Source organism: Rhamphochromis longiceps, linkage group LG8, assembly GCF_057381845.1.
Source record: "Rhamphochromis longiceps isolate RC_006_pf linkage group LG8, R_longiceps_female_GT1.1, whole genome shotgun sequence".
Taxonomy (NCBI): Eukaryota; Metazoa; Chordata; class Actinopteri; order Cichliformes; family Cichlidae; genus Rhamphochromis; species Rhamphochromis longiceps.
The window spans coordinates 6,966,171-6,992,391 of record NC_140564.1 but is presented as its reverse complement, the minus strand read 5'-3'; the positions used below and the strand labels follow the sequence as shown (position 1 = coordinate 6,992,391).

The 26,221-nt window shown below is 41.5% G+C and overlaps 2 protein-coding genes across 6 annotated transcripts in view; one reads left to right on the top strand and one right to left on the bottom strand.

Moving 5' to 3' along the window:
- Positions 1-12,488, bottom strand: part of LOC146663018 (1-phosphatidylinositol 4,5-bisphosphate phosphodiesterase delta-3-A-like) — a 35,114-nt gene extending 22,626 nt beyond the window's left edge. Inside the window, exons 1-5 of one of the 2 annotated variants that reach the window (XM_085415598.1) lie at positions 12,214-12,488; positions 8,989-9,044; positions 8,781-8,892; positions 4,579-4,807; positions 4,220-4,349 (exon numbers count right to left, since the gene is read on the bottom strand). In XM_085415598.1, coding sequence (XP_085271724.1) covers positions 4,220-4,349; positions 4,579-4,807; positions 8,781-8,892; positions 8,989-9,044; positions 12,214-12,304 — 618 coding nt within the window. In that variant the 5' untranslated portion in view covers positions 12,305-12,488. The remainder of the gene's footprint in view (positions 1-4,219; positions 4,350-4,578; positions 4,808-8,780; positions 8,893-8,988; positions 9,045-12,213) is intronic. The other variant, XM_085415599.1, reaches the window with a different exon arrangement.
- Positions 12,489-14,775: 2,287 nt separating this feature from the next.
- On the top strand, positions 14,776-26,138 carry LOC146663017 (acyl-CoA-binding domain-containing protein 4-like). Of its 4 annotated transcripts, none has more exons than XM_085415595.1 (11): positions 14,776-15,004; positions 15,592-15,710; positions 17,740-17,860; positions 20,757-20,841; positions 21,833-21,953; positions 24,254-24,351; positions 24,438-24,618; positions 25,094-25,192; positions 25,297-25,502; positions 25,650-25,697; positions 25,819-26,138. In XM_085415595.1, exons 2-11 carry the CDS (start codon positions 15,635-15,637, stop codon positions 25,936-25,938), a joined length of 1,155 nt encoding a protein of 384 aa, XP_085271721.1. In that variant the 5' UTR covers positions 14,776-15,004; positions 15,592-15,634; the 3' UTR covers positions 25,939-26,138. The 4 variants fall into 4 exon arrangements, with proteins under 4 accessions (XP_085271721.1, XP_085271720.1, XP_085271722.1 ...); XM_085415594.1 differs by having other exon boundaries at positions 25,276-25,502; XM_085415596.1 differs by having other exon boundaries at positions 17,740-17,864; positions 25,276-25,502.
- The last annotated feature ends 83 nt before the right edge of the window (positions 26,139-26,221 follow it).

Sequence of the window (26,221 nt, the reverse complement as noted above, 5' to 3'; positions counted from 1 at the left end):
TGTTGTGAAAAAGTGAGCAGTGCCTAACCGGTCCAGGAGCTCATCGACCTGGGGCATCGGATAAGGATATTCCACACAGAACCATACAGACCCATCTTTCTTCACCACAAGAACTAAGGGGCTACACCACACACTGTTTGACTCTTCTATCACTCCTATTTTCAGCAATTCTCTCAACAATTTGCCTCTTGCTCAGGTAACCTGTAGGGCTGTAAACACACCGCCACGCCAGGTCGCTCTATGCATGCCTATGCAAAATGGTGCTCTATGAGCGAAGTATGACGTGCAGAGGTGAGAACACATCTGCAAAACGCTGTTGGATACACCAACATCCACTCTCTGGCCCTGTGTGAGATGTTTATTACAATGGAGAGAGGCAGGAATGTTTGAATTTGGCATCTCTGGCCCCAATTCATCTCTCTCCTCTCCTGGTTTAGATTTCATGCCCAATAATTTGTACAGCTGTTTAAGTGTGTGAGACATGAATGACCTGCCCTGGTCAGTCAGGAATCTCTTTTGGGCTGCCAACTCAAGAGATGCCCTGAACAGCGCCTGCGCAACACTCTTTGCAGAGATGGTGCCCAGCATCACTGCTTCCGAGGGTTGCTTTGCATAATCCACCATAACTAATACAAAGCGATAGCCACGTACCCTTCGGTGAAATGGCCTGATGAGGTCCATGCCAATGCGCTCAAACGGCACTTCCATTATTGGTAGTGGGCAAAAAGGTGCTTTTACGATAGCTGGCTGGTTAACCAGCTAACATTCCTTGCATGACGCATACCATCAGCGCACATCTGCTCGGGCCTGGCCAAGATTGGGCTATTATTCGCTCCAGAGGTTTATCATATCCCATATGCCCTGCAATGGGGTTATAATGAGCCGCCTGGAAAATAATTTCTCGACGGCTTTTCAGCACCAACAACTGGGTGTACTCCTCCTCTGTGTGAGTGTCACAACTCACTTGATAAAGCCTATTGTTCAATAATACAAAGTGTGGGTAGGCCTGCGCAGCTTCAGGGCACACCAGGTGACCATCAATTTCTATCACTTGGTCGAAGGCTGAGTGTGGGGTGTCATCATAAGACTGCTCCAGTGGGAAATCTCCCCTCGGGTGAATCACTGGTGCCGGCGGATCCTCCCTAGAAGTACATGTCACCGCTGAATGCCGTGCAGACACTACGTGCTACTGCACTGTAAAATATTGTGTGATATTTGTGAATGCTCCCATGCACACACTTAACCGCACTTTGCTTCCAACAATGCTCTGGGGTGAACCAAGCTTTGATGCACGAGGGTCTGCGTACAGGCCATGTCCACCAAAGTCTGGTGTATATCTCCTTGACACCTTACTAATATGCGGTAAGTCTGGTTGGGCCCAGAACACCCGCCTGACCTCCATCAGTGGACACTCCCGTTGCAGGTGTCCCGGCTGCCTGCGCCACCCCCTGTGGCTCGGGTGCCTGTTGTTGCTCGGCTCCGGGTTGGCAGGTTCGCTAGGACAGATTTGAGGACTGCAGGGGCGGAGGTCGCTCCGCTGGGGCTGGGCCAGGGGGCCTCCTCCTCGACGCAGTTACCGGCGGTTGCCTGCTGACCAGTTGGTGATCTTCAGCCAGGGCTGGTAACAGCGGACCATGTCGCCTCTCTGGGCAGCCCCTCCACAAACTGCTCCAGGACAATCATTGAGAGCATCCACGCCTCGCCCTCTGATGGCTCGGGCTGCAGCCATCTCATCGCGGCATTGTGCAGCCTACTAGCCCAGGCGAACAGCTGATCCCCCGCCTGCCACAAAACCGCCTGCAATGGTCCTCTGGGGAGAGCCCAGGCGAACGTCCTCAAAACGCCCCCCTGACACAGGGGGGTAGGATCACGGCCGCCGTCTGGGCCACTCCGGATAGCAGCAGCAGTAGCCGCGGAACCCACTCCACAGCAGGCCACTGGCATGCCTCAGCACTAACCTGGAACGCCTCCATGAGGACCTGGGGATCATCCCCGTCCCCTTTCCGGTGCATGGCCACCATGAGAGGAGGGGATCGCAGCGGTGCGGCTGCCCTGTCCAGTCTCTCCCGCACACTTGTTTGTTGCTCTGCCTGAGCCCAAAGCTCATTCAGCTGGTCTTTGTGCACTGCTGCCTGCTCTTGGTGCATCACTATATCTGCCAAGTAGGTGCAGCAGCTGCACTGGTGCCGCAGACTGCGGGACCACCACTGTGAAATGAATGGACCCCACGTAGCCTCAGGTGACAGTTTTATGGTGTTATTAACAATACGTTATCCTTTTTCCTGATGTCAGGAGGTCAGCTTTTCAGCTGCTTCTCCACTCCACACTCAGCTCCTCTCTTGAGCCCCTGCGTCACTGAAATAGGGACAGTCTGATTACTGAGTGGCAGCAGCTGCCCTGGCAGCCACCCTGGCACTGCCCCTCGAGCCCACTTAACCACCCCCACACTGCAGCGGAGCCAGAAGCAACACCCCCGCCATATGCACACTCCAAGTGTGGGATGAATAACTAACCCAAATTGAGGAGTCTACAGTGGCTTGCAAAAGTATTCGGCCCCCTTGAACTTTTCCACATTTTGTCACATTACAGCCACAAACATGAATCACTTTTATTGGAATTCCACGTGAAAGACCAACACAAAGTGGTGCACACGTGAGAAGTGGAACGAAAATCATTCATGATTCCAAACATTTTTTTACAAATAAATAACTGCAAAGTGGGGTGTGTGTAATTATTCAGCCCCTGAGTCAATACTTTGTCGAACCAGCTTTTGCTGCAGTTCCAGCTGCCAGTCTTTTAGGGTCTGTCTCTACCAGCTTTGCACATCTAGACACTGAAATCTTTGCCCATTCTTCTTTGCAAAACAGCTCCAGCTCAGTCAGATTAGATGGACAGCGTTTGTGAACAGCAGTTTTCAGATCTTGCCACAGATTCTGGATTGGACTTAGATCTGGACTTTGACTGGGCCACTCTAACACATGGATATGTTTTGTTTTAAACCATTCCATTGTTGCCCTGGCTTTATGTTCAGGGTCGTTGTCCTGCTGGAAGGTGAACCTCCGCCCCAGTCTCAAGTCTTTTGCCGACTCCAAGAGGTTTTCTTCCAAGACTGCCCTGTATTTGGCTCCATCCATCTTCCCATCAACTCTGACCAGCTTCCCTGTCCCTGCTGAAGAGAAGCCCCCCCAGAGCATGATGCTGCCACCACCATATCTGACAGTAGGGATGGTGTGTTCAGAGTGATGTGCAGTGTTAGTTTTCCGCCACACATAGCGTTTTGCATTTTGGTCTCATCTGACCAGAGCAGCTTCTTCCACATGTTTGCTGTGTCCCCCACATGGCTTGTGGCAAACTGCAAACGGGACTTCTTATGGTTTTCTGTTAACAATGGCTTTCTTCTTGCCACTCTTCCATAAAGGCCAACTTTGTGCAGTGCACGACTAATAGTTGTCCTGTGGACAGATTCCCCCACCTGAGCTGTAGATCTCTGCAGCTCGTCCAGAGTCACCATGGGCCTCTTGGCTGCATTTCTGATCAGCGCTCTCCTTGTTCGGCCTGTGAGTTTAGGTGGACGGCCTTGTCTTGGTAGGTTTACAGTTGTGCCATACTCCTTCCATTTCTGAATGATGGCTTAAACAGTGCTCCGTGGATGTTCAAGGCTTGGGAAATCTTTTTGTAGCCTAAGCCTGCTTTAAATTTCTCAATAACTTTATCCCTGACCTGTCTGGTGTGTTGTTTGGACTTCATGGTGTTGTTGCTCCCAATATTCGCTTAGACAACCTCTGAGGCCGTCACAGAGCAGCTGTATTTGTACTGACATTAGATTACACACAGGTGCACTCTATTTAGTCATTAGCACTCATCAGGCAATGTCTATGGGCGACATTCAGGATTTTGTTCACAAGTGAGAGGAGTGCGGAATATGAGATCAACAAACAGACTACATGGCAGTCCACTGTAATAAAGAGAGAGCTGAGCGTAAATGTGAAGGTGTCAATTTACTGGTTAGTCTACGTTCCTACCCTTTCCTATGGTCACAAGCTCTGAGTACTAACCAAATAAAGTCATCACCATTTGTATACAATATAACTGAAAAACCCACACTGCGCGCCAAGAGGGGAAATCAATACTCCAGACAGAATGGCTATAAACCCGTAAAGTTAGCTTTAATTTAAATGATTGACTTTAATTACTTAAATTAAGCAGTGTGTTCTGCTACCTGGAAGAGGCTGCGAGCATACTGGTCATTCAAGTCAATATTGATCATCTGCAGCAGAATCTGAACCTCATCGTAGCTCATCTTGTCGTCGCGGTTTCGGTCAGCCCGACTCATATAAGCATGAATCCAGGTGACACTGTCAAGGAAGCACTGGTGAGCCATATGGTGTATTTTAACATGAAGTCTCAGTGGTTACCTCTTACAGTGCTAACTCTCTAGTTTGGATCTCTTGGTTCCCAGTGGTCAACAAATTATAATTAAATAATAATAATAATAATAATTAAATGTACACAAAGTAGTGCTTCTATAAATCCAAATGAACAGGGATGTATGTCCACCCCCACAAAAATCAAGGATATTGGTCAAGTTTCTCCTTCTGGGTCATGTTGTCCATCCTCTCCTGCAGGGTACGGATGCCACGGGCCCAGCACTGAGCTTCTTCTTGGCTTTGGCAGAGGAGATCCAGGCTTTTACGAGACCCTTTGAAGACCACTGTTAAACACTGGTTTTCAGGTACTGAGCCAACCATCTGCCGCAATGTTTCTGACTGGCAACCTTCGTGCACACACTCCACTTCCATGATGGAGACTGGAGGATGAAGAAAGAAATAAAGTGAGCAAAGAATTATTCAAATATATTCACACCTTGTGATTGTTATGGTCCTGACAGAGAGTTTTAAGATTTTTTTTCTTTTATCTTTGTTTATTATTTGTTATGATACACTGTGTAGTGAGCAGAGAATTGGACCCAATATGCAGGACTCAGAAACAGAACTGAACTCAAAAGGCAGCTTTATTCCTGGACATGCAGCAAACCAAAATGCAAAGAACTTAAGTAAGCAGATACTGGTGAACATTAGCTAGAGAACTACACTGAGAAATAGACAGGGCACACAGCTATGGGAAGATCACAACAAGTGACAGAAGGAAACAAGGGGCTTAAATACCCATGAGATATGGGTAAAGGTGAAACACCTGGAGAACACAGCTGAGCAGAATCCACTAACAAAGCAAGGAAGGCAAAGCAGAACATAACACACACGAGACTATAACTAAACTCAGAAGCACAAGAGAACAATATATACAGAGACAACTCTTTTGTAATTTCAAAGAAATGAGCACATCCAGAACCAAGCTCGAAGACCCAGGACCATGACACTATTAGGTTTTCCACCCAGTTCTTGGTTTGTTTGTTCTTTAGAATTTGGTTCTTTGCTTATTCTGGTTTCCTTAGTTTCCTCTTATGTACTGTTACCACACCTTTGTCTCTGTGGTTAGTAACTTCCTGTTTTAATTTGGAAGTCTTTTGCCTTCTGTGTTGTGCTTATAGTTTTACTTCCCCTATCACTGTTTAGTTTCACTGCTTTCTTCTCACCGATCTGTTTTCCTAATTTAGCCCTCAATGTGCTCCGATGTGTGTATAACCTGTCTTTCACTTTAAGCTGACTGTATCACACTGTTGCCTACTTATGTATTTCCCTGTTATTTTGGATTTTGTTTCATGTATTTCTGTTTACTGTTTGTCTCTGCATTTATAGACCTTTTCCGTCTTTTTCAACCAAATGGCTCTCATTATGTTTTGAACCTTGTCCTGTCACATTTTGGATGTGGGTTCTAACATTCTGCACTTCACTAAGATGACAGAACAAGGCAACCAGAACATGGATGCAGAAGATATAGCAATCCTTTCCAAGGACCTGAAGGAGGAATTTAGGAAGCTTTTTGGAATTTCTACCTAGATTTTTGGATCTACACATATTAAAAGTCTGTGGGCTGAAGGCCAGCATGCTGATGATGCTGATGCCATTGCCAGCCCCCATCACAGCCCAGTCTCAAAATGGGCTCTGCCTCTAGGGGACTCTCATCCCTACCATTGATAATGGGCTCCAACCAAGCTTTTGGAGGGGTCTCCTCTGCCGATGTCAGCCTCCTCCGAACCCCCCCTGAATGATCATGACCTTTATCACCAGCTGCCATTCACCCCCTCCAAAGGGTCTCCAACCTGGGTATTGCTGGCTGTCATCACTGGCCACCGACTGCCAAAACAGGCCTACTGGCCACCTCCTCGGCCATTGCTGGGCCCCGGGCTCACTCCGAGAACTGTCTCTCTTCATTTGGGTAAACCCATAAAACTGCTTCTCTGCTTTGTCCTGCAGCCAGGCCAACCCACAGGACTGTCTTTGTACCTTGCATCACCTTTGGACCGGCTCTCTGAACATATTTTCCTTTCCCTTTGGTCTCCTCTGCCTCTTGATTCTGCACGTAGGCCTTTCTTTTCCAGCTTTTGGACTCTATGTTTGTTTTAGTAAGACACTTGTTTGTGTCTAACAAGCTTTTTTTATTTCCACATGTCAAGTCCAATTACAACCATCTACAAGTTTTTTGAAATACATCTGAGAAGATTATGGAATGAAGAGTACAAAGATTTAGCTTCAATGTGGGGATGAAATGAATCTTATTTAGAAGTGTAACATACTAGAGGAAAACCATCTCTGTAATGATCTTGGATGTCAGGAGTAAACCACAGAACTGGCACACCAAATCCAGTGCCAATTAAAGGCCCTGTACTGTACTTGGGAGTGGCTGAGTCATATGTTAACTACACAGCATCAAACCCACAGGCTCCAAGGCGGACTCCCGCCATATGTTTTGCAATCCCACTATTTGAACTAGAGAAAGGATCTTATGCTCAAAATAGATGAGCTCTATAATCAGGGCAACATGTGTGACCCTCAGATAGTGAAGGAGAGAGTACAAAGTACAGAGCAGCAAACTGTATTTAAAATGATCAAAAATAGATACAGTACATGGACATTTTACCTTACACACCCAGCCACCACTGAGCAGCCATTTGTTCTCCAGAAGGAAAGGCTACAGCGTATTACATAGGTTATATGTAATGTCATAGTTCTCTTTCCATATGAGCTAATCTAGTTACTTTAATCACTTTAGCTAAACATAATGATGTTGGTCAGCATGTCTGCATAGTAACCCTTTATGATAACAATGATCAATAAACAGAAAAATGTATAGGTAATTAAACTTTACTTCACTGTTAACAAATAATTAGACCATGATTTTTCTTTAGATTATTTATTTATGTATTAGATGAATTTAAAAATGGGAGAAAAACATCTTTCTACCACAGGCCATGGTCTATTGATGATGATTACATCTTGACCAAAACTTGAGACACATTTTCGGCTCACGCATTAGTGATCTTTAAAAAGAAGCAGGTGTGATTATTTATCAAAGTATCAATGGCTCGATTCCTGTTTCTTTAGACAACATATCATATTGTTCCTGGACAAGATAGTGAACCCAAATTGCCCCTGAAACGTCCACTGGAGTGTGTGTAATAGATAAAAAGCCATGCAATACAGTTCTGAATGAGCGCGTTTGTGAATTTATAACAGTGCTGTTAGTGTTTCGCTAAGAGCATCAAAGCACTACATTAAGTGCCATTACAAAGTATTTGGGGCGATCGTGGCTCAAGAGTTAGGAGTTCGCCTTGTAATCGGAAGGTTGCCGGTTCGAGCCCCGGCTCGGACAGTCTCGGTCGTTGTGTCCTTGGGCAAGACACTTCACCCGTTGCCTACTGGTGGTGGTCAGAGGGCCCGGTGGCGCCAGTGTCCGGCAGCCTCGCCTCTGTCAGTGCGCCCCAGGGTGGCTGTGGCTACAATGTAGCTGCCATCACCAGTGTGTGAATGTGTGTGTGAATGGGTGGATGACTGGATATGTAAAGCGCTTTGGGGTCCTTAGGGACTAGTAAAAGCGCTATATAAATACAGGCCATTTACCATTTATTTGCCCCCTTACTGATTTCCTAGTTTTTGCATATTTCTAACACTTACACATTTCAGATCATCAAATACATTTAGACAAAGATAAGATATTTATGAATCGCAGATTTGTGTTTGAAAAGTTTGTATGCACAATTTGCACACTGATTTTTTGTGTATGCACTGCTGAGGCGCACTGACAAACACACTGAGAACTCCACTTCTGGCTTATAAAAACTCAAAATGAAGGTTTTGGAGTGGCCAAGTCAATGTCTGGACTCAAATTAAGACTGAGATGCTATGGCCTGACCTTAAACAGGTCCTCCATGTTCAAACATTTCCAACATAACAGAATTAAAAACATTTTGCACGTAAGAGTAAGTCAAAATTTCTCCACAACTGTGTGAAATAGTCATTCCCAGTTATTCCAAATACTTGATTGTGGTTTCTGTTGTCAAGGAGCGCACAAAAAGTTATTAGGTTTTCAGACAGGTACAGACAGGTTTGGATGGCTTTTTTTCCATTAATAAATTAAATGATTTAAAAACTTTATTTTGTATTTACTCGGCTTATCTTTGTCTTACAATAGAATTTGTTTGATGATCTTTGTGTTTTATAATCATCAGCACTGTATAATATATGTTATATGAAAATAATCATTTATTTATTCTGTGATCATGTAACAGTGTGGACTGCAACTTGTTATAGTTTAATGTTTCATTTACAACTGACAATTCAAATTCATTTAGTGTCAATAGTGTGATGCTGCATACAACTTACAGGATTGTTGTTCCTTGGCTCGGCTGGATGTTTTGTATGATTGACACCAAACGGTGACACCATCTTCCAGCAACTTCAGAATCCGACGCTTCTGCCAGCGAGGCGAGCGAACCTTCCCATGTAATGATTTCATATGTTACAATACATGTAATATATAGCATTCTCAAACTACTTCTAACCGCTACAAATGGTTTATAATTATTGATACCTTCACCATACTAGAGCCCTGCAGCATCTGCCTCACATCTTCATCATTTTGCACTCCTAGAAAGCATAGAGACAAAATGATGGTCGATTAAAATTATGTTATAAACACTATATTTATATACTGTATTTGGGTGTGTATAAAATAGCAGTGAGCATACACCTAATTATAATACGATTCAAATTCAGTAGCACTGGGATAGGCCGAAGAAAGAACAGGGAGGGCATAAAGAGAGGAAAAAGAGATCAGAGTTAAAATTAGAGGCTAGTGTGTATACATCTGCCACACCACAGCTGCTCGTGTGGGTACACTGTAATTGAAATATATCTTGGGTGGGTGGACAGAGAAAAATGGAAGGAAAAACTATAAAGACAACACTTGGAGCCATTATAAACTTGGGCCCCCCAAAAAAGTAACACCTCCAGAAATGTGCCTCATAGCTGAATGGATGTGTACTTCTGCTAGAGGAGATTCTTTATTATACAGTTATTCATTATAAAAAAAATATGTCATTTTGCACCAGGCCACGAGCAATCCTTGTAGGGTTAGTTCTTATAACTTGGACATAGTTCTCTCCGTTTGTATGTCAATACTTGAAAGTACAAACTGTCAAAATTCTTGGTATCCCGTTTGTGGGTTCTTTTGTAGAATCTCATGAACTCTACGGCACGGAAGGAACCTTTCAGTGACGTAAGTGTATGGTGATTAGTCTAGAGCCCATAAGGTGGACTGCAGTCTGAATCCGAATCCAAACACTATTCTGTATGGACCCATTAGATTTGATTCTTGGTACAAGTTTTCTTGTATGCATGTACAGCATGGTTATTTTAATCTGTACTGCTATTTTCATTTTTTGGCAGTCAGTGTGTGCACACAGCAAACATAGACCAGTCACATGGATTGTAAGTCATTCCATGTGATGTTACTCAGCCAATCAGGTCATTTTTTCAAAGCAACGTTCCAAACTAGACCTTTTCTTTTTTTAAATTAAGGACTTTATATGTAAGACAACTCTTTCAAGAGTTCTTTATTTCATTTTGAATGTAAAAGAACATTATTTTATTTTATTCTATTTTAGTTTATTATATAGCACTTCAGTTCATAGTGAAAACATATAATAAACCCTGCTGAAATACAATTGAATTGAATGTTCTTTATTTTACTGGAGACCCAGTTGTTGACCACATACAGCCACTAATACAACTATTTTTAATATATTGAAATTAATTATAATGTTTTTGTTATTCTGGAGCTTCTTTCGAGGGGATTTTCTCAAACTCGACCGCCTAAACTTTTGTCTAGACGTAAGCATACGGCACATCTGGAAGTTATTCACAGCGACTTCACTCGCTCCACATGGTGATGTGTTAGCCTTATTCTAACATGGATTGAATAAAAATTTCACCTCAAAATTATATACCCAATACCCTATAATGACAGTGAAATGTTTTCTTTAAATTCTTGGAAATTTAAAACTAAAAACTAAAAATATAATACAGGCATAAATATGCACAGCCTTTGCTTATTGCAATTCTTGATGATGATAAAAGTTTGGCACACCTGGACTTCTTTAAGTTTCTCTTTAAGTGAAGAGATTTCACATCTCATCAGAGAAACTTCTTCAATTTTAAAACCAAATTGTGCAGAGTCCCAGGTATTTAAAATGTACTGGGAGTTATTCCAGGTTTCTTGACCTACTATCATCCATGTGCTTCATCACATGAGCCATAGTTTGAAAAAAGGCATGACTAAGGCCTTTCTACCCTGACTGCTCAGAATGGCTGGGCGGCAGTTACAGGAAGTGTCCTGGTGATGCTTCTTCCATTTATGGATGATGGAGGCCCCTGTGATTACTGGGACCTTCAATGTAATATAATCCAGTCTTGGAGGTCTACAGACAAGTCCTTGTCTTCACAGCTTAATTTGTCCTCTGAAATCTGCCGTCAACTACGGGACCTTATATTAGAGAGCTGCCTTTCCAAACCATGTCCAGTGAACTCCATCCCCCTAAATGGTTGTGACATATGGACACTCCTTTCTCAACTTGGTTCTGCTGCAGGTTTCTTCCTATTAAAAGGGAATTTTTCCCTTCCCATTGTTGCCAAAATGCTTGCTCATATAATTGTTGGGGGTTTCTCTGTTTTCTCTGTATTATTGTAGGATCTTAACCTTACATTATAACGCGCCTTGAGGTAACCTGTTGTTGTAATTTGGCTCTATAGAAATAAAACTGAATTGAATTGAATTGAATTGGACACACCACGGGTGGACTCTAGTCAAGTTGTAGAAACATCAGACACATGATGACACAGGATGCATCACAAATACTTATGTACATGCTATGTTTTGGGTTTTTAGTGTAGAATTCTGAGGTGAAAAATGAATTTAATCCATTAAAAAAAAGGCTGTAAATACCGAGCTATAGCACATGGGTGGCTAAAGTTGTTTTACCCTGGGATCCAAATTTTTTGTTTGAAAAAAAAAAAAAGAAGAAAAATCATAGAAGTGAGAATGGGCTCAGTTTATGTTGCTCAATTCAGTGGCACATATTTAAATGTGAAAACTGTACATCTATAACAACAGAGTCACCTCCTTATTTTTTAACTGGATTTGAATAAGTCAGGAAAATATTTTAAGTTAAATATCGGCTCACTGGAATACGGTAATTTCAGTAATTTTACTATCTGGATAAACTAGAGCAGCGTGGAATAGTATACCTCAAGTACCTCGATTTGTACTAGGGAGCAAAGCAAATTTTTCAAGCACTGCAATCTGAATGTGAAGCAGGGTTAACGGGTTAAAGCAGGGTTACCGTCTAGCAAAGCCATTTTCTCAGTCGGAGGGAGATACCGGTACTCTTTCAGTAAAAATACAATAATAATGGATTAGATTTATATAGCGCTTTTCTAGGCACCCAAAGCGCTTTACAATACCAATTCATTCACTCTCACATTCACACACTGGTGGAGGCAGCTACAGTTGTAGCCACAGCTGCCCTGGGGCAGACTGACAGAAGCGAGGCTGCCATATCGCGCCATCGGCCCCTCTGGCCATCACCAGTAGGCAAGTAGGGTAAAGTGTCTTGCCCAAGGACACAACGACCAGGACAGAGAGCCCAGGGATCGAACCGGCGACCTTCCGGTTACAGATGCGATTCCCAACCCCCTGAGCCACGGTCGCCTAATAAAGCATAATAAACGCACAGGCTGCTGTAACAAAAACTCTCACCCAGATTCCGCAGAGGATCAATGGCCTTTAATTCGGACGTCCCGGCTCCGTTCTTGACCTGGGGGATTGCTTTCTTTCTGTTGCCCAACATACTGTAAAGAGGCTGCGCTTTATTTAGCTCTCCGTGCCTCCCTCCGTCCCTGCAACCGTATCCTGCGTTGTGTGTGTGACCGAGGTAGGAAGTTGACAGTCTACTGGCTCGGCTGTCAAGACAGTGTATACAAATCACAGAGCAGAGTGCTCCTCATGTTTTATCCTGCCGGAGGAAAACAAGAGACAAGACAAACCTTTGCAATGTCATTGTGGTTGGATTGTAAAGCATCTCTTCCTGGATGATTTTCAAAATAAAGACTTTGCGACGCGCAAACAGGGTAGACCTACCTGTTTCATGTTATTTATTTATATTTATAAAAGACGACTTCTGGACCCACGTAGTCTCTTGAAGTAAAATTAAAAATAGTGTAGACAAAGGCATAATTAAGACCTTGTATAACCATTCTCTGCTTGTCATTCTCTGCTTGTGTCTACAAGATTTAGTAATTTTTATTTGAACATCAATTAATTTTTATTGTTATATTTTATGTATTTAATATATTATAGCATTACTTCACAGCAACAGTTGTGTCTTTTCCCAGTTTGTGAGCTAATGTCACTGTAATATTAGAAAGAGAACAACAGCCATCACCAAATTCGCCATGGATAGCACTTGGTGATGGTGCGATACAAGAACTACCTTTAAACAGGAAGATAGACAGACAGAGTCAGTCCAGTTCTTTCTTATTGTATTGCTTAACAGAAAATATCTGCACCCATTTATCCATCAATTTCCAAATTCAGCGTTGGGAGTGGAGGAGGCGGGAGAACATGCAAATGTTTTGTCATGTTGTATTCTACTAAGAAAGCTACTGAGTCACATTATTGCAGATTCATCATGATTAACTAAATAATCGAAGCATTATTTTAATTTGATCAGAACTGCAAGGTGAACGTTTCCTAATCACGATGCCACATTAGTTATTTATTCGTATTTCCCATGTATTATCTCACCTTACCAGAAATAATATTTTTTGAAGCTTTTAACCTAAATCTGTGATTTGGACCTTATTATGCCTTTGTTTTGAAAGCACACGTCGATATTTCCGGGGATGTCTTCGTGAAGTCGACAGCAAAAATTATTTAAACGGATTATAGACCGTGGACAGACGTGAAATTTGAGATTTCCTCGTCCGCCCCATCTACTAAGATCCAGTTTTAAAAGGGACCACGGTACAAGTGATGCATTCACTGATGTTAATGATCAGCCCTAAAGCTGATCCTTAACACAGTCCTCTGTTTGGGCAGCGGAGGGCTATTGTATAATAATTAATCCACAAATCGGGCTGCATGTCCCGGGTTGACTGCAATACATGAAAGTGATGGATGCAAATTGATGCCTCCTAGACTAATTTCGTAATTGCAGGATAATGTTTTAAACAATGCTAACGACAATAAAAAATATTTTGGTTTATTGATTACTTTGTTTCATAAACGGTTATAGAGCAGGATTAGTTCACTTTGTGTGTCCATGTTGATTAATCCCATCCGCAGTGGAAGAAGTGATGGTAGAGGACTCAGATTTTACCAACTGAAGCCTGTAAACATCAGTCCCATTTAAGTAAAGTAACTTTTATCATTGCCGCACAGCAAGAAGGTCCTGAGTTCAATTCCACCATCAGGCCGGGGTCTTTCTGTGTGGAGTTTGCATGTTCTCTCCGGGTACTCCGGCTTCCTCCCACCGTCCAAAGACATGCAGCTTGTGGGGATAGGTTAATTGATTAATCCAAATTGTCACTAGGTGTGAATGTGAGTGTGAATGGTTGTCTGTCCCTGTGTGTTAGCCCTGCGACAGACTGGCGACCTGTCCAGGGTGTACCCTGCCTTTCGCCCTATGACAGCTGGGATAGGCTCCAGCGCCCCCCGCGACCCTGAAAAGGATAAGCGGAAGCGAATGGATGGATGGATGGAACTTTTATCATTCAAATATAATCAAGTAAAGAAAATGTTTGTCATAACATGTTCCTTGAAATTGACATTATTATTATTATTATTATTATTATTATTATTATTATTATTATTATTATTATTATTATTATCGTGCCATACATTAATATGTATGGGCAGCATTTACTGTCAGAATTCATATATATATATATATATATATATATATATATATATATATATATATATACTACTTTTAGTAGTTAATAGTTTTACTATTACTAATATAGTAATAATAATAACTATTATTACTATATTATTATCGGAGATGATGGTGGTAAAAAAGGGGTGGAAGCAGAGATTTTCATTGAGAGTGAGCAGGATGGACAAGAAAAGAAACAGGTATGTCACTGGGATAGCTCAGGTTGGATTTCCGCGGTTTGGATACAAATTTAGAGAGGCATGGTTTAGTGAAGTGGAGGGATAGTGGATCTATTGGACAAAGGATGTCCAGTATGCCCATAATCAGTATGGAGCTACCAGGCAGTAGGAAGAGAGGACGCCCTCATTGTCACGTGATTTGACACGGAAGTCATTTGTGTAAAGCGCAGACTGGTGAGTAGCTGCAGTTGACGGTAGGTCAGCCCTGTGGCAGGTGGCTAGTGAGCAGTTTTGTGAACAAACGTTACCGTCAGCGTAGACCAAGATATAGCAAGCTTCGTCTTGTTGCCAGCTCTGTCAGTCTTTTGGCCGAGGTTGCCGAGCTGTCTTTCTCCGGTGTGATCATGGACAGCGGCAGGACGTAGTCAGTAAGGTAAGACAGCTAACTCATACTAAGCTCGCTTGCAGCCAAAGTTCACTGTAGCAGCACTGTATATCGCTGTCTACATATCAAACGAATTTGATATTTATCAGAAAATTCCAGCAAATGCATTACCAAGTGAAACAGCATTAAAAGTAGTTACTAAGTTACGAGTGACACATGTAAACTTTAAACTTAAATAAAGTACACGTACAGTAAATGCTCTAATCTACATTTCACCACTGGTCCTGTCAGTGCTCTCATCAGTGAATTTGCGCATTGTATGAGTAACAATACTTTATTCCAATAACCATCGGAGCAGAGAGGGGGCATTGTGATTATAATCAGTGACTAGTGTTCACTCGTGCTAAGGGGTCAAGGCAAATATCAACATTACATTAATAGCCAGCATTAATTAATTATGACCTAATTACCTATTAGTAACTGAATTAATTTACCCCCCAAAATAAAAAATGCCCAGAGAGTCACAGATTAATTTGACTTACGGTATATTTTGTTAATATTGGATTTGACTCACTCTCATGACTTATTTTTCCTTATACTTTTACTTCCACATCTGTGTACATATTCTCCCTCAGCTACAGCTCCACTCATGCTTCCTGTGTCATACCAGTCCCAGCCATGATAGAGCCTGTGGTTGATCACCAGAAACGCTTTCAGGCTGCAGTGGATGTCATCCAAAAACTCCCCAAAAACGGTACATGGAATCTTTCAGTCATTGCTGGTTCCACGTAATTGAGGACTGTTGAGCAATCACATATATTGTGTTACTATTGTTACAATAGCATATATGTAGGTATTTTATTTGTAGGAATGAACTGTACCAGAAACACATGATCCAAGATCCTTGACTAGAGATCCAAAAGGAGAATTCCGAGTGTCCTGCCTCCACAGAGCACGTGCTCAGTAGAGATTTAGCCGAGTTTCATATTTGTCGTGTGCATCTTTTTTGTCATACTCTCAGTATTTCTCATTTTCCCAAAAATTCTCATAAATAGTTTCACCTGCGCTCATTTAAAAGAAAAAAGTTTCACAGCACCAGTTTAAAAAGTTTACAATTTTGCAAAAGTTTCAAATGGATTCACTATTGGATGAATTTTTGATAGTAAATCATTTTTTGAGATAGTATTTATTATATGAACTACACTTAGTGCCGCTCTTAACACGGTATAATAGAATTAATTACACGGGGGAGGACAGTGTTCATTCTGTAAAATTCAGTTGAACACATTTTGCATACAAGTTGACTAAATATTTCCTTAAATGTCTTTTCAAATTCCCTCCCCCTCATGTCCACCTGCTTTGGTGACTCCTCGTGAATAAGTGACGTGAATGTGGTGATAGTCCAGCCTAGAAGTAATAAATGCATGAACTAATTCTTTATTATCATTTTGACAGGATATTTCTAACTTTAGAGATGTTGCACAAATGGAAGAAAGCAGTCCTACATATTTGTTTAATATGTGCGTTGAAGGACATGTCCTGTTAAAAAAAAGACTCCAAGGTTCCTCACAGTGTTCCTGGTAATGCCATCCAGAGTAAGAATCTGCTTAGATACCATATTTCTAAGAGTTTTAGGGCCGAGTACAATAACCTCAATTTTATCCGAATTTAGAAGCAGAAAATTAGAGGTCATCCAAGTCCTTGTGTTTAAGACATTCCTGTAGTTTAACTAATTGCTTTGTGATATCTGGCTTCATGGACAGATAAAACTGCTATCTGCATAGCATTGAACATGTTTGCAATGCCTTCTAATAAAACTACCTATGGGAAACATGCATAAGTAAACAGAATTAGTTCTAGCACTGAACCCTGTGGAACTCCATAATTAATCTTAGTGCTTGAAGAGGACTCTCCAATTACATGAACTAATTTGAGTTCGTTAATGCAGCGCAGTACCTTTAGTACCAACAGCATTCTCTGATTGCTGTAATAAAATATTGTCATCAGCATTACTTAACGCTGCACTGTGCTCTAGCAGAACAAACACACAGAGTCCACTTTCAGAACTTATAAGATCATTTGTTACCGTCACTAAGCTGTTTCTGTGCTGTGATGAGCTTTGAAACCTGTCTGAAACTTAATAAATTAATAAATCATTCCTCTGTAAATAAGTTAGGTGTTTTACAACTACATTCAAGAATTTTTGAGATAAAGGAAGGCTGGCAGCTGGATCAAGTAATCGCTTTTTAACTACTGCCAGTTGGAAGGCAAGTGGCCGATTAATAGAGTTAGGTTGATCATATTTAAAATTGAAGCATCAATTATTAGGCAATTCCTACAATCTGAGGAGCTTGGAAAGAAAAGTGTCTGGACTTGTTTAAGTTTCCTTGAAGACGTTTCACCTCTCATCCTAGAAGCTTTGCCAACCAGACCAAATAAATGGAACTGAAGAAGTCTCCAGAAGAAATATTTGATTACACTCAAGAAAAGGATGTCAGTACTCGGAACAAGGAAACTCAGGATATTGCATTATATGATTTGATATCCAGCAGGTAGTACAGACAGGTAGTACATGTCTGTACTACCTGCTGGATAACCAGTGATTTTAACAAAGAGTATTTATCATTTCTCCATTTTCTTTCTATTTTGTATGTATTGCTGCACATAAAAAAGGGCTGTATTTTTTTAAATGGACCTTGATTATAAATTGATGTAGTATAGTTTGGTGTCCAGTCCTGATGAGTGGAGAAATAAACCTGACAAATAGTTGTGCTGTTTTGTAGGCTCCTACCGGCCTTCCTATAAGGTCATGCTGCGCTTCTACAGTCTGTACAAGCAAGCAGTGTGTGGTCCCTGTACAGTGCCTCGGCCTGGCTTCTGGGACCCAGTGGGCCGCTACAAATGGTGGGTGTGTGTATACACATGTGCATGCCAAAAAATTCAGTAATTCAATATTTTGTGTCAGTTAATTAAGAAAGTGAAAATTTAATTTTGAAATTTTCTGTTTTAATATTAATCATTATTGCCGACCACAAAAAATATCAAATATTATAATATTTCATTTAATTTTTAAGGAATTACTATTTAAACAGTATAAATGGGTCAGTGATATAAAACCCGAATTTTCCATCCACCAGCTTTTCTTTTTAATTAAAATCTACATTATCTGTATTAAGCACCTTTCAAATATTTGGACCCACTTTAACAACGAATCAATGACTTCTTGGTAGACGCATCATGAAAATGATGCAAATAAATAAATAAATCAGGTCATTTCACTTTGATGGTTATGCATTGATTATACATTAATGATTTGTTTATTTGTAAATATTTTAATCTGCTTTACCAGATATCACTGCCAGGCAAGCTCAGACCAAATCAACAAAAGTCAGTGTTGTTAAACTATCTGAAACAAGTCGATCTGAATCACTTTAACAAAAGTCATTCTGTGGCTGTAAAATTTTGCTCAAGGTCAAGGTCACATTTGTCATTTTATGGGCAATAGAATTTGAGTTGTGCTAGATCATGAGCCAATATGAGCTACTGTGTGATTGATATTCTGATTTAACAGTTTTAATCAAGTGAGTTTTTTCTGTAAATTGCCCACAATTATAGTGAGTGGGCAAATGTTGCATTATAGAACAAAGGCATGATGTCTGTATTTTTTTATTTTTTTTAAAAGGAAAATACTCTGATTCAAAACATTACACATTACTGAAAGACAGGAGGAAAATGAGTTTTTGCTCCCCCTGTGTATCCACCAGGGGGAGCAGGGATAATTGAAGCTTGTTCATTTACAGCTTCCATTTTAAATTTGCTTAAAGCTTCTATAATTATAGCAGAATTATGATGTTGAATGTTCCATTAAACAGAATCGGGTTATACAGATTCTGCCTTGCAGCAAATAAAGGAGATCTTGTGCACACCGAGTCTTTAAATAACATGAACATTTTTTTGTGAGCAAACAAAAACTGTTGAAAAATGTTTATTTTACCAAAGTTGCCACATGTAGGGTTTTCCTCACTACATTTGGCAAGTTCTGTTGAAACAACCAGTTAAAATCAATCTTTGACTCACTGTCCTGCCTTTTAAATATAAATAAGTGTAGTGACCTTTATACATAGACATTCCATACAGTACTGCAAAAACTAAATACATTCATTTTTTGGCAGTCAGTAAAAAACATCCAAAACAAATCCGCTCATGTGGGTGGCCGCATGGCCAGCGGCACAGACAAATCAGTTCAGGCAGGCGACTGTTTGGCCAGCGGTGGCACCGGTGCTGATCTGGAGGGCAGCACAAGAGATGCTGCACTGTAGACCGGCGGAGATGATGGGATGCCTCTAGCAGCTTGGCAGGTTACTGGCGGTGTGGCTTGGCATAGCCCTCTGTTGGAGACAGAGCAGGACCAGCAGGCGTGGGAACCTCTGGCTGAGGCGAAGCAGAGCACTCGGCTGGCTCTGGATGCTGTGGCTGGAGCTCAAGTTGAGGACTGGGCCGCCTGTCCCTTGGCACCGTAACAGGTGGAAGAATTGGCCGGACCTTAGCTGTCCCTACCTGAGGAACAGGTACGGGTGCAGGGACAGGTTGGGTCTCAGGAACAGGTGAGGGCAGGGCCCAAGCCGCCCTGGGAGCAGGAACGGGCTGAGAGACAGGTGTGGATATAGAAACAGAATGACAGGAATAATCGGATTTAAAGGTGCAGGTGTCCTTAATGACAGACTGACATGGTGGAGCATTTTTTTGGAAGCAGGTTGATGATGAACATTTATCTGATAGTCCAGTCCAGGTTTACAACAAACAGTCAGTGGCTCTTTAGCTGAGCAAACAGAAGTCTTAATCTGTCTTAATTTGTGGCGAGCAGGAGGGAAAAAGTCAGTTTCACTCACAACTGGAAGTTGCTGCTCTGAATGAGAAGAACTGTGGTGGCGAGAGCCTTGCCTCCTCTTGACGGTGACAGTAGGAACGCTGAATGACGGAGCCTCTGCACCACGGCGAGGTGGTAGCGCTAGTGAGTGAGGTGGCAGGTGGAGGAGCGAGGAGCGGAGAGGCGAGAGAGTGAGAAGATCGGCGGGTGACAACCACTCACCATGGCAAAGGCTGGCGTACAGGCGAGGCAGCAGGTGGAGGACCACGAGCCGAGCCAATCTGATCCAAGTATCCACTAATGGAAGAAAGGCTTTCTTCCCAGTCTTTGGATTGGAAGCCAGAGTCCCCAAAGAGAACCCACACTAACATGGGGAAAACATGCAAACCCCACACAGAAAGGCCCCAGGCAGGTGGTGGAGTTGAACTCTGGACCTTCTTGCTGTGGCTTTAAAATATTTCATTTTGCATGTAATAAAAATGGAGTATATGAAATTTTACAATTTTAAATGAAATAATAAAAGAAATTCAATTTTTCTGATATGTTTTTTATGCACTTGGAAGTCGCTGTAGTCAGGTTAGTTTTTGGTGGCAGACACACACTTTGAAAAAAGCAAAAAACAAAAAAACAAGCCAAGTAATCAAGTCACTTAAAAATAACAAAGGAAATAGTCTCGCATTAAAAATCTTGCTAAAATTTGAATTTTAGAAGTTTTTTTGTCCAACTGATTAATAACGTCTTTCTTTGTTTTATGTTGTTAAGTAAATTGCCGATATTAAAATTACTGATATTGTCTACTAATTACAAAGTTACTAATAATTGTAATTCCAAAGTTAGAAAACATTTTGATAAGATTTTAACCACATTGTCATCTGATATGCTGTCATCAAGTGTATTTCTTCCAGTGACTCAAAAGTTGTTTATCTGTGTTAGGGATGCATGGAACCAACTGGGAAAAATGAGTAGTGAGAGCGCCATGGCTGCCTATGTGGACGAGATGAAGAAAGTTGCACAGGAGGTACATTTATTTTATACATGTAAAGAAGCAAATTCACACAAGTTAATTAGAGGCTTCCCAAACAGCCTGCTTTTGTTTAGCTGTTTTTTTTTAGCTGCTACAAGGGAAGGATTTGGTGCTTTATGTCAAACAGACAAGAAAATTGCATAATAAACACTTTTCCAAAGACAATATGAAAACATTGAAATTTACCAAGCAATCCAAGTAAAGTAATTGCATATACAACAGTTATTTATCAAAACAATTCAAATGAATGCAGTTATTTAAAAATAAAGTGCAAAACAGACAAAAACTAACTGAGACATACAGTATGTGTGCACCGATCTCAGTGCATCATGCTTGAAGACAATTGTATGGTGTCTCTCAGTCAGAATGCGGGGTTCTAAATAATGTGACAGGGTATGTTTTTTACCCTTTAATAACAGTAATATGACATTTCACTGTAAATAATAATACAGATATGTTGTTTTTGAACTCTTACCTTACTGTTGGATGAAGAATGAGATGAACTTCCACAGTAGCAACTGTTACACAGTGCAGCACTCTTTTCCTCCAGCCAACACGAGACTACATACATAACAGGGCAGCAGACACAGAGCAGGTGGGTGGGACACACAGCAGCAGGCAGCTTTCCCATTGGTTGAAACATACTGGAGCCTGTTTATTCTGATTGATTGGGCAGGCTGTCCATCTTTCCTCACCTCTATCGTTTCTTAAAGAGGTACCCTCATTTTATGTGGGTTAAACAATGTATGTTGAAACTGGATGCAAGAATAAACAATTAGCTGAGACGTTACCACTACTTTGGCTCTAGTTATCTGGTAATAAGGAGTAACAGTCCCATACCAGAGTTAATAGAATGGACTGGGATTTTTATAGCACTTGTCTTTTCTCACTGATCACTCAAAAATCTGCTTCTGTTTAAATGTCTCAGGGACTTGCAGTGAAGTAATGAATCTCCTGATCTCTAAGTCTTCTTATGTCCCTGTAGGTCATTGACACCATGCCCATTGATGAGAATACAGCCTCACTCTTCAAATACTTTGAGCCTCTCTACCTGTTCATTGATGACATGCCCCGACCTCCAGAGTCACTGCTGAAACTCAGAGAAGGTCAGTGATTACGTTCTGTGTAATGAGGCACTTACAGGTTTGGGTTAAAAGGTTCAGCTACTGAGAATCTAATAAGTTATTAAGTACTAATGGCTTCAGATAGGAAGCCATTAGTACTTCGTTTCAAATTACACACTATCATTTGTTTCATGGTGTTGCAAAATACACTGTTTACGGCAATATTATTTCATCGGGGCACAGAGGATACCAGCATGGCCAGAACCAGTTAGCTCCAAACAGAAGGACCAGTCAAAACAAATCGAGTACCTTATTTCTAAACGAGTGGCTACCTCTGTAGCATGGACATGGTTTGGTTATGAAAAGTCTGACACGGACCAGAAAACTGTAATCTGCAAATTATGGCGCAAACCGGTCCCCACCACAGACTCAAACACGACAAACCTCTTTAACCACCGACGCAAGAATCACGTGAAAGAGTGTGGAGAGAGTTTATGGATGAGAAGCAAAAAAGAGCCGACAGGTGCTCAAATTAAACCTTAGACTCAAACATTAGAGCAGGCCTTTCCCCGCAGCACGCCGTGTACTAAATACTAGTTTAATTACATACTTACCGTTACAACTTATGTCTAAAATTGTATAGTTTAATGCATTGGTCAAAACACTCAACTCCAGATACATGATGCCCAGCTGAAAACACTTCAAGTCGAGTTGTCCAGGATTCACAGAATTGACAGAAAATGCAATATTTGGTGACATATATCGTTATTGGGATGAGAAATGTTTTATATCAGGAAATGAGATTTTGGTCATATCGCACAGCCCTACTTTGAAAACCTGTGGCCCTAATGCATAACCAAATAAATAGCTTTAATAAAAACACCTCTAGTGACTTCTGCATGATTCTCAGGGTGTATGTTACCGTATGTCAGCATGTCAGGAGTACCATATGTAATGGTATGTAAGGATCTGATACCTCTGGCCTAATTTTGACTTTTGGGGGGAAGCTTTGTCGAATTTATGACGTAATCTACGTGAGTGACGTTGTTCCTAGCATGTATGCTAGTGCTGGTGCATTATGTGTTAATTATTGTGTGGTCATGTTTGGGTGTTTTATTTGTGGTCCCAGCTGAAAAAAAAGAAAATACTTGAAATATTTTTATTAAAATTTTTTCCCCTCGTTCATTTTTGTCGTCATTTTTTGCGGGGATGCAAACATATTTGTCCCTCTAGTACTTTTCCATTCCAATAGTTTCTCCCTCTAGGAATTTGCTGACATTTGTGGATCCTTATATTGATGCTATGATTATTATTTGTTATTATGAGGCGATGATTGGTATTCTTTTCCTAAGGAATTAAACCGGCGAAAAAGTAGCTGGAAATGCACAGGAGGACTCAATGGTGCTGAACAGGCTAAATACAATAGTTGCGGGTTGTACGGACCTGACATGACATGACAGACTAGTGCTTCTGCCTTGTAGCTAAAGTTGTAAAATGTAGCTGTGCAAATTGTGGACTTTAATAAGTCAAACTTTAGACTTGACACGGTCTCGGTCTTAATAAAGTGAACAGTGAGGGAGCGAAGTCTGGTCTCTGTGGATCCTTTAATGCCTCCACTGTAAGTACAGTGGGGTTATGTGGTTATTATGGATATATCATCATATGACCGGTTCAGGTGTTAAAAGCTTTCACCCAAATTTAACAGTGTCAAAGGTAAACTGTCTGGCAGACAGGCAGCTCTCGGACACTTGGGCTGGACTCTAAATCAATTATAAACCAGTTATAGAGCGAAACCTTTGTTCACATACAATCAATCCTTGATCTGATCACAGATCGTCGTTGTATTTTCCTTACAAGTGCTCGTCCTGCTCACTTCTCCCACAGTGGGGTACTGGACCTGGCCTTTCTCACTAATCCTTCGACATTAACCTGGACCTCTAGTACAGGAATCGGCTAATTGTATTAATTTGATTACATCTCTTTAATCAGTTGTCTTTTTCTACTTCAGAGCTTGTGGGAAAATCTGGTGTATTATGTCATATTTAAGCAGAAAAGTCTCAACTGCTTACAAAAGCTTTTAATCTGTACGTGATGGTGTAGACAGTTAAATCTCTGAATTTATTAAATACTAAATAAATGTAAATAATTATCTGTGTATTATAAAGTGAAGTGAAGAATCAAGTTCTGTTTTGCCATTTTCACTTAAAAGATTCCACAAATGATTTTTTATTTTTTCTATTAGGGCTGAAAATGTGTTTCCTGTCATGATGTTGGTTCCAGCAAAATGCCTGTTAAACCCAGCAAACCAACACAAACACGAATACATTTGATTTTACTTGCAGCTGAATCTGCAGTGTTGGAGGTTATGCCGCTCACCAGTGATTCAGAAAGTGAAATTTTCTCTGATTCAGTGGATTCGTTGGAGCTCCATAACGTCAAGGTGTGAGGCACATCTGCCAGTTAATAACACAATGTCTTAATTTTAAGAAAACATTAACTAACTGAATTAACTGTGTCTGCTCACAGACCCGGTCAGACAGCTTTTATAATGACCACGTGCCCCTAGAGTCCTCTCCAGCTCAAAGCCAGAAGCAAGGCCGAAAGGTTGGGGCAGGTCAAGGTGGAGAAGGAGCAGAGGATGGGATGGCTCCAGACAGGAGGAGTCGGCACACTGGGCAAGAAACTTCTCAGCGTGATTGGAGAGAACGTAAGCTGCTATGTAATTTCTAAAAGCGTTAATTTTATTATTGGATAAACCGGGTGGCTGTAGCTCAGGAGATCGAGCAGGTCATCTACTAATCGGAAGGTTGGTGTTAGATCCCTGGGTGGCCCCCTGATCCAGGGGGCAAGACACCAATGCATCCATTGGAGTATAAATTTGTGAATCACACACATAGATAAAAAGGGTTCGTGTGGGCGTGAATGGGTGTTAATGCAAGTTGTATAAAGCGCCTTGGATGCAGTTCACTCTTGTTAGTTAGTACGAGCTCATTAGAACAATGACGTTGTCAAAGTCATGTAGTTTTGTGCGATACAAGCTGCTGCTCTTTAAAGATTGACATAATAACTTATCAACAAGGCCTATACTAGAAGAGCTAGAATTATCAGCTATTTACTAAAGAGATATCACAGAAATGTTCTGTTGTTAAAAACACAGCTAAATGTTATCATGTGTTGCGCAGCCCAGGCTTTGTGGCGTGTTGTCTGGTCATGCACCTTTGTTGTGGCGAATCCTGTCGTTCAGGAGAATCCTGCAGCAGCTTTCTGCGCTGTAACGATAGGTATAAATGAAATACCCATCGTTGCAATGAAATAACATCTTATCCTAAAGATTGTTATAATAAATCAATGAATAAAGAGACAGTTGAAGTGTTATGGTCCACAGGTGCTCCACAGGGAAGTCTGGGGTGGTCCCCAGGTGGTGGAAGTGGGCATGGACGTGGAGGAGGGCACGGTTCAGAAGGTGGTGCAGAGATGCTGCATCAGGCTCACCTACAACAGCAGATCATCCTGGCTCTTCAGAGGCTCAGAGAGGACATGAGGAGTGTGATGGACAGATTGGAAGTGTTGGAGAGGCTTGCTGCCACACACGTAAGCTTTCCTACGTCCCAACACTTCAAGTGTACTTTCTTTACCGTAAAATGTAAAGGATAAAAGCTCTTAATTACAGGCTTACAGGAAATTACATACCTGAAGTTTGGGAGTCATTTCAGTTTACTGCTGTATTGTGTGTGGCAGGCTCACAATTCAGACTTGAGATCACACCTGCAGTGTTCACCACAACAGGTACCAGGCTCTGATTGTACTCATCAAAGAATATCGTCCTATCATGCATGCTCATGTAAACAAACATGTGGTCACAGGCTTTTTTCTCACGTGCTGTGGGATTTTGCCCCCCACCCCTTAGGAACAGATGTCGTGGCCGTTTGACATGTCTGGGCAGACTGTCGTCTTTTTGCTGCTGTGGCCTTTTGTTGCTCACGGTCTGGTCTACCTGCTGAGGAAGAAAAGTCGCATGTCTTCATGAAGCAGCTGATATTCAACGTAAGACCAGTGAACAAGTCCACAATATCTGTGAAGGAGTTATCCTCTACATCATTATGTGATTTGATGCTCACCATGGATTCATCCTTCAAAAATATCACGTCATTTACGAGCATCCTATAAATGTGTTATATATGATTCTTGGCACATTTTTCAATAACTGTAATAAAATATTGTTCAATATTTGTTGGATCTCCCTTAAGCCTTCCCACTCTGGGTGCCCCAGGATGTAGTGCCTTAGTCGTAGGCAGAGGTGACACAGAGAC

Excerpts from the sequence above, each read along its gene's own strand:
- LOC146663017 (XM_085415594.1), top strand. The coding sequence starts at position 15,635 with ATGATAGAGCCTGTGGTTGATCACCAGAAACGCTTTCAGGCTGCAGTG. Across the intron at positions 24,352-24,437 it reads TGGAGCTCCATAACGTCAAG|ACCCGGTCAGACAGCTTTTA; the intron begins GTGTGAGGCACA and ends GTCTGCTCACAG. Across the intron at positions 25,503-25,649 it reads AGAGGCTTGCTGCCACACAC|GCTCACAATTCAGACTTGAG; the intron begins GTAAGCTTTCCT and ends TGTGTGTGGCAG.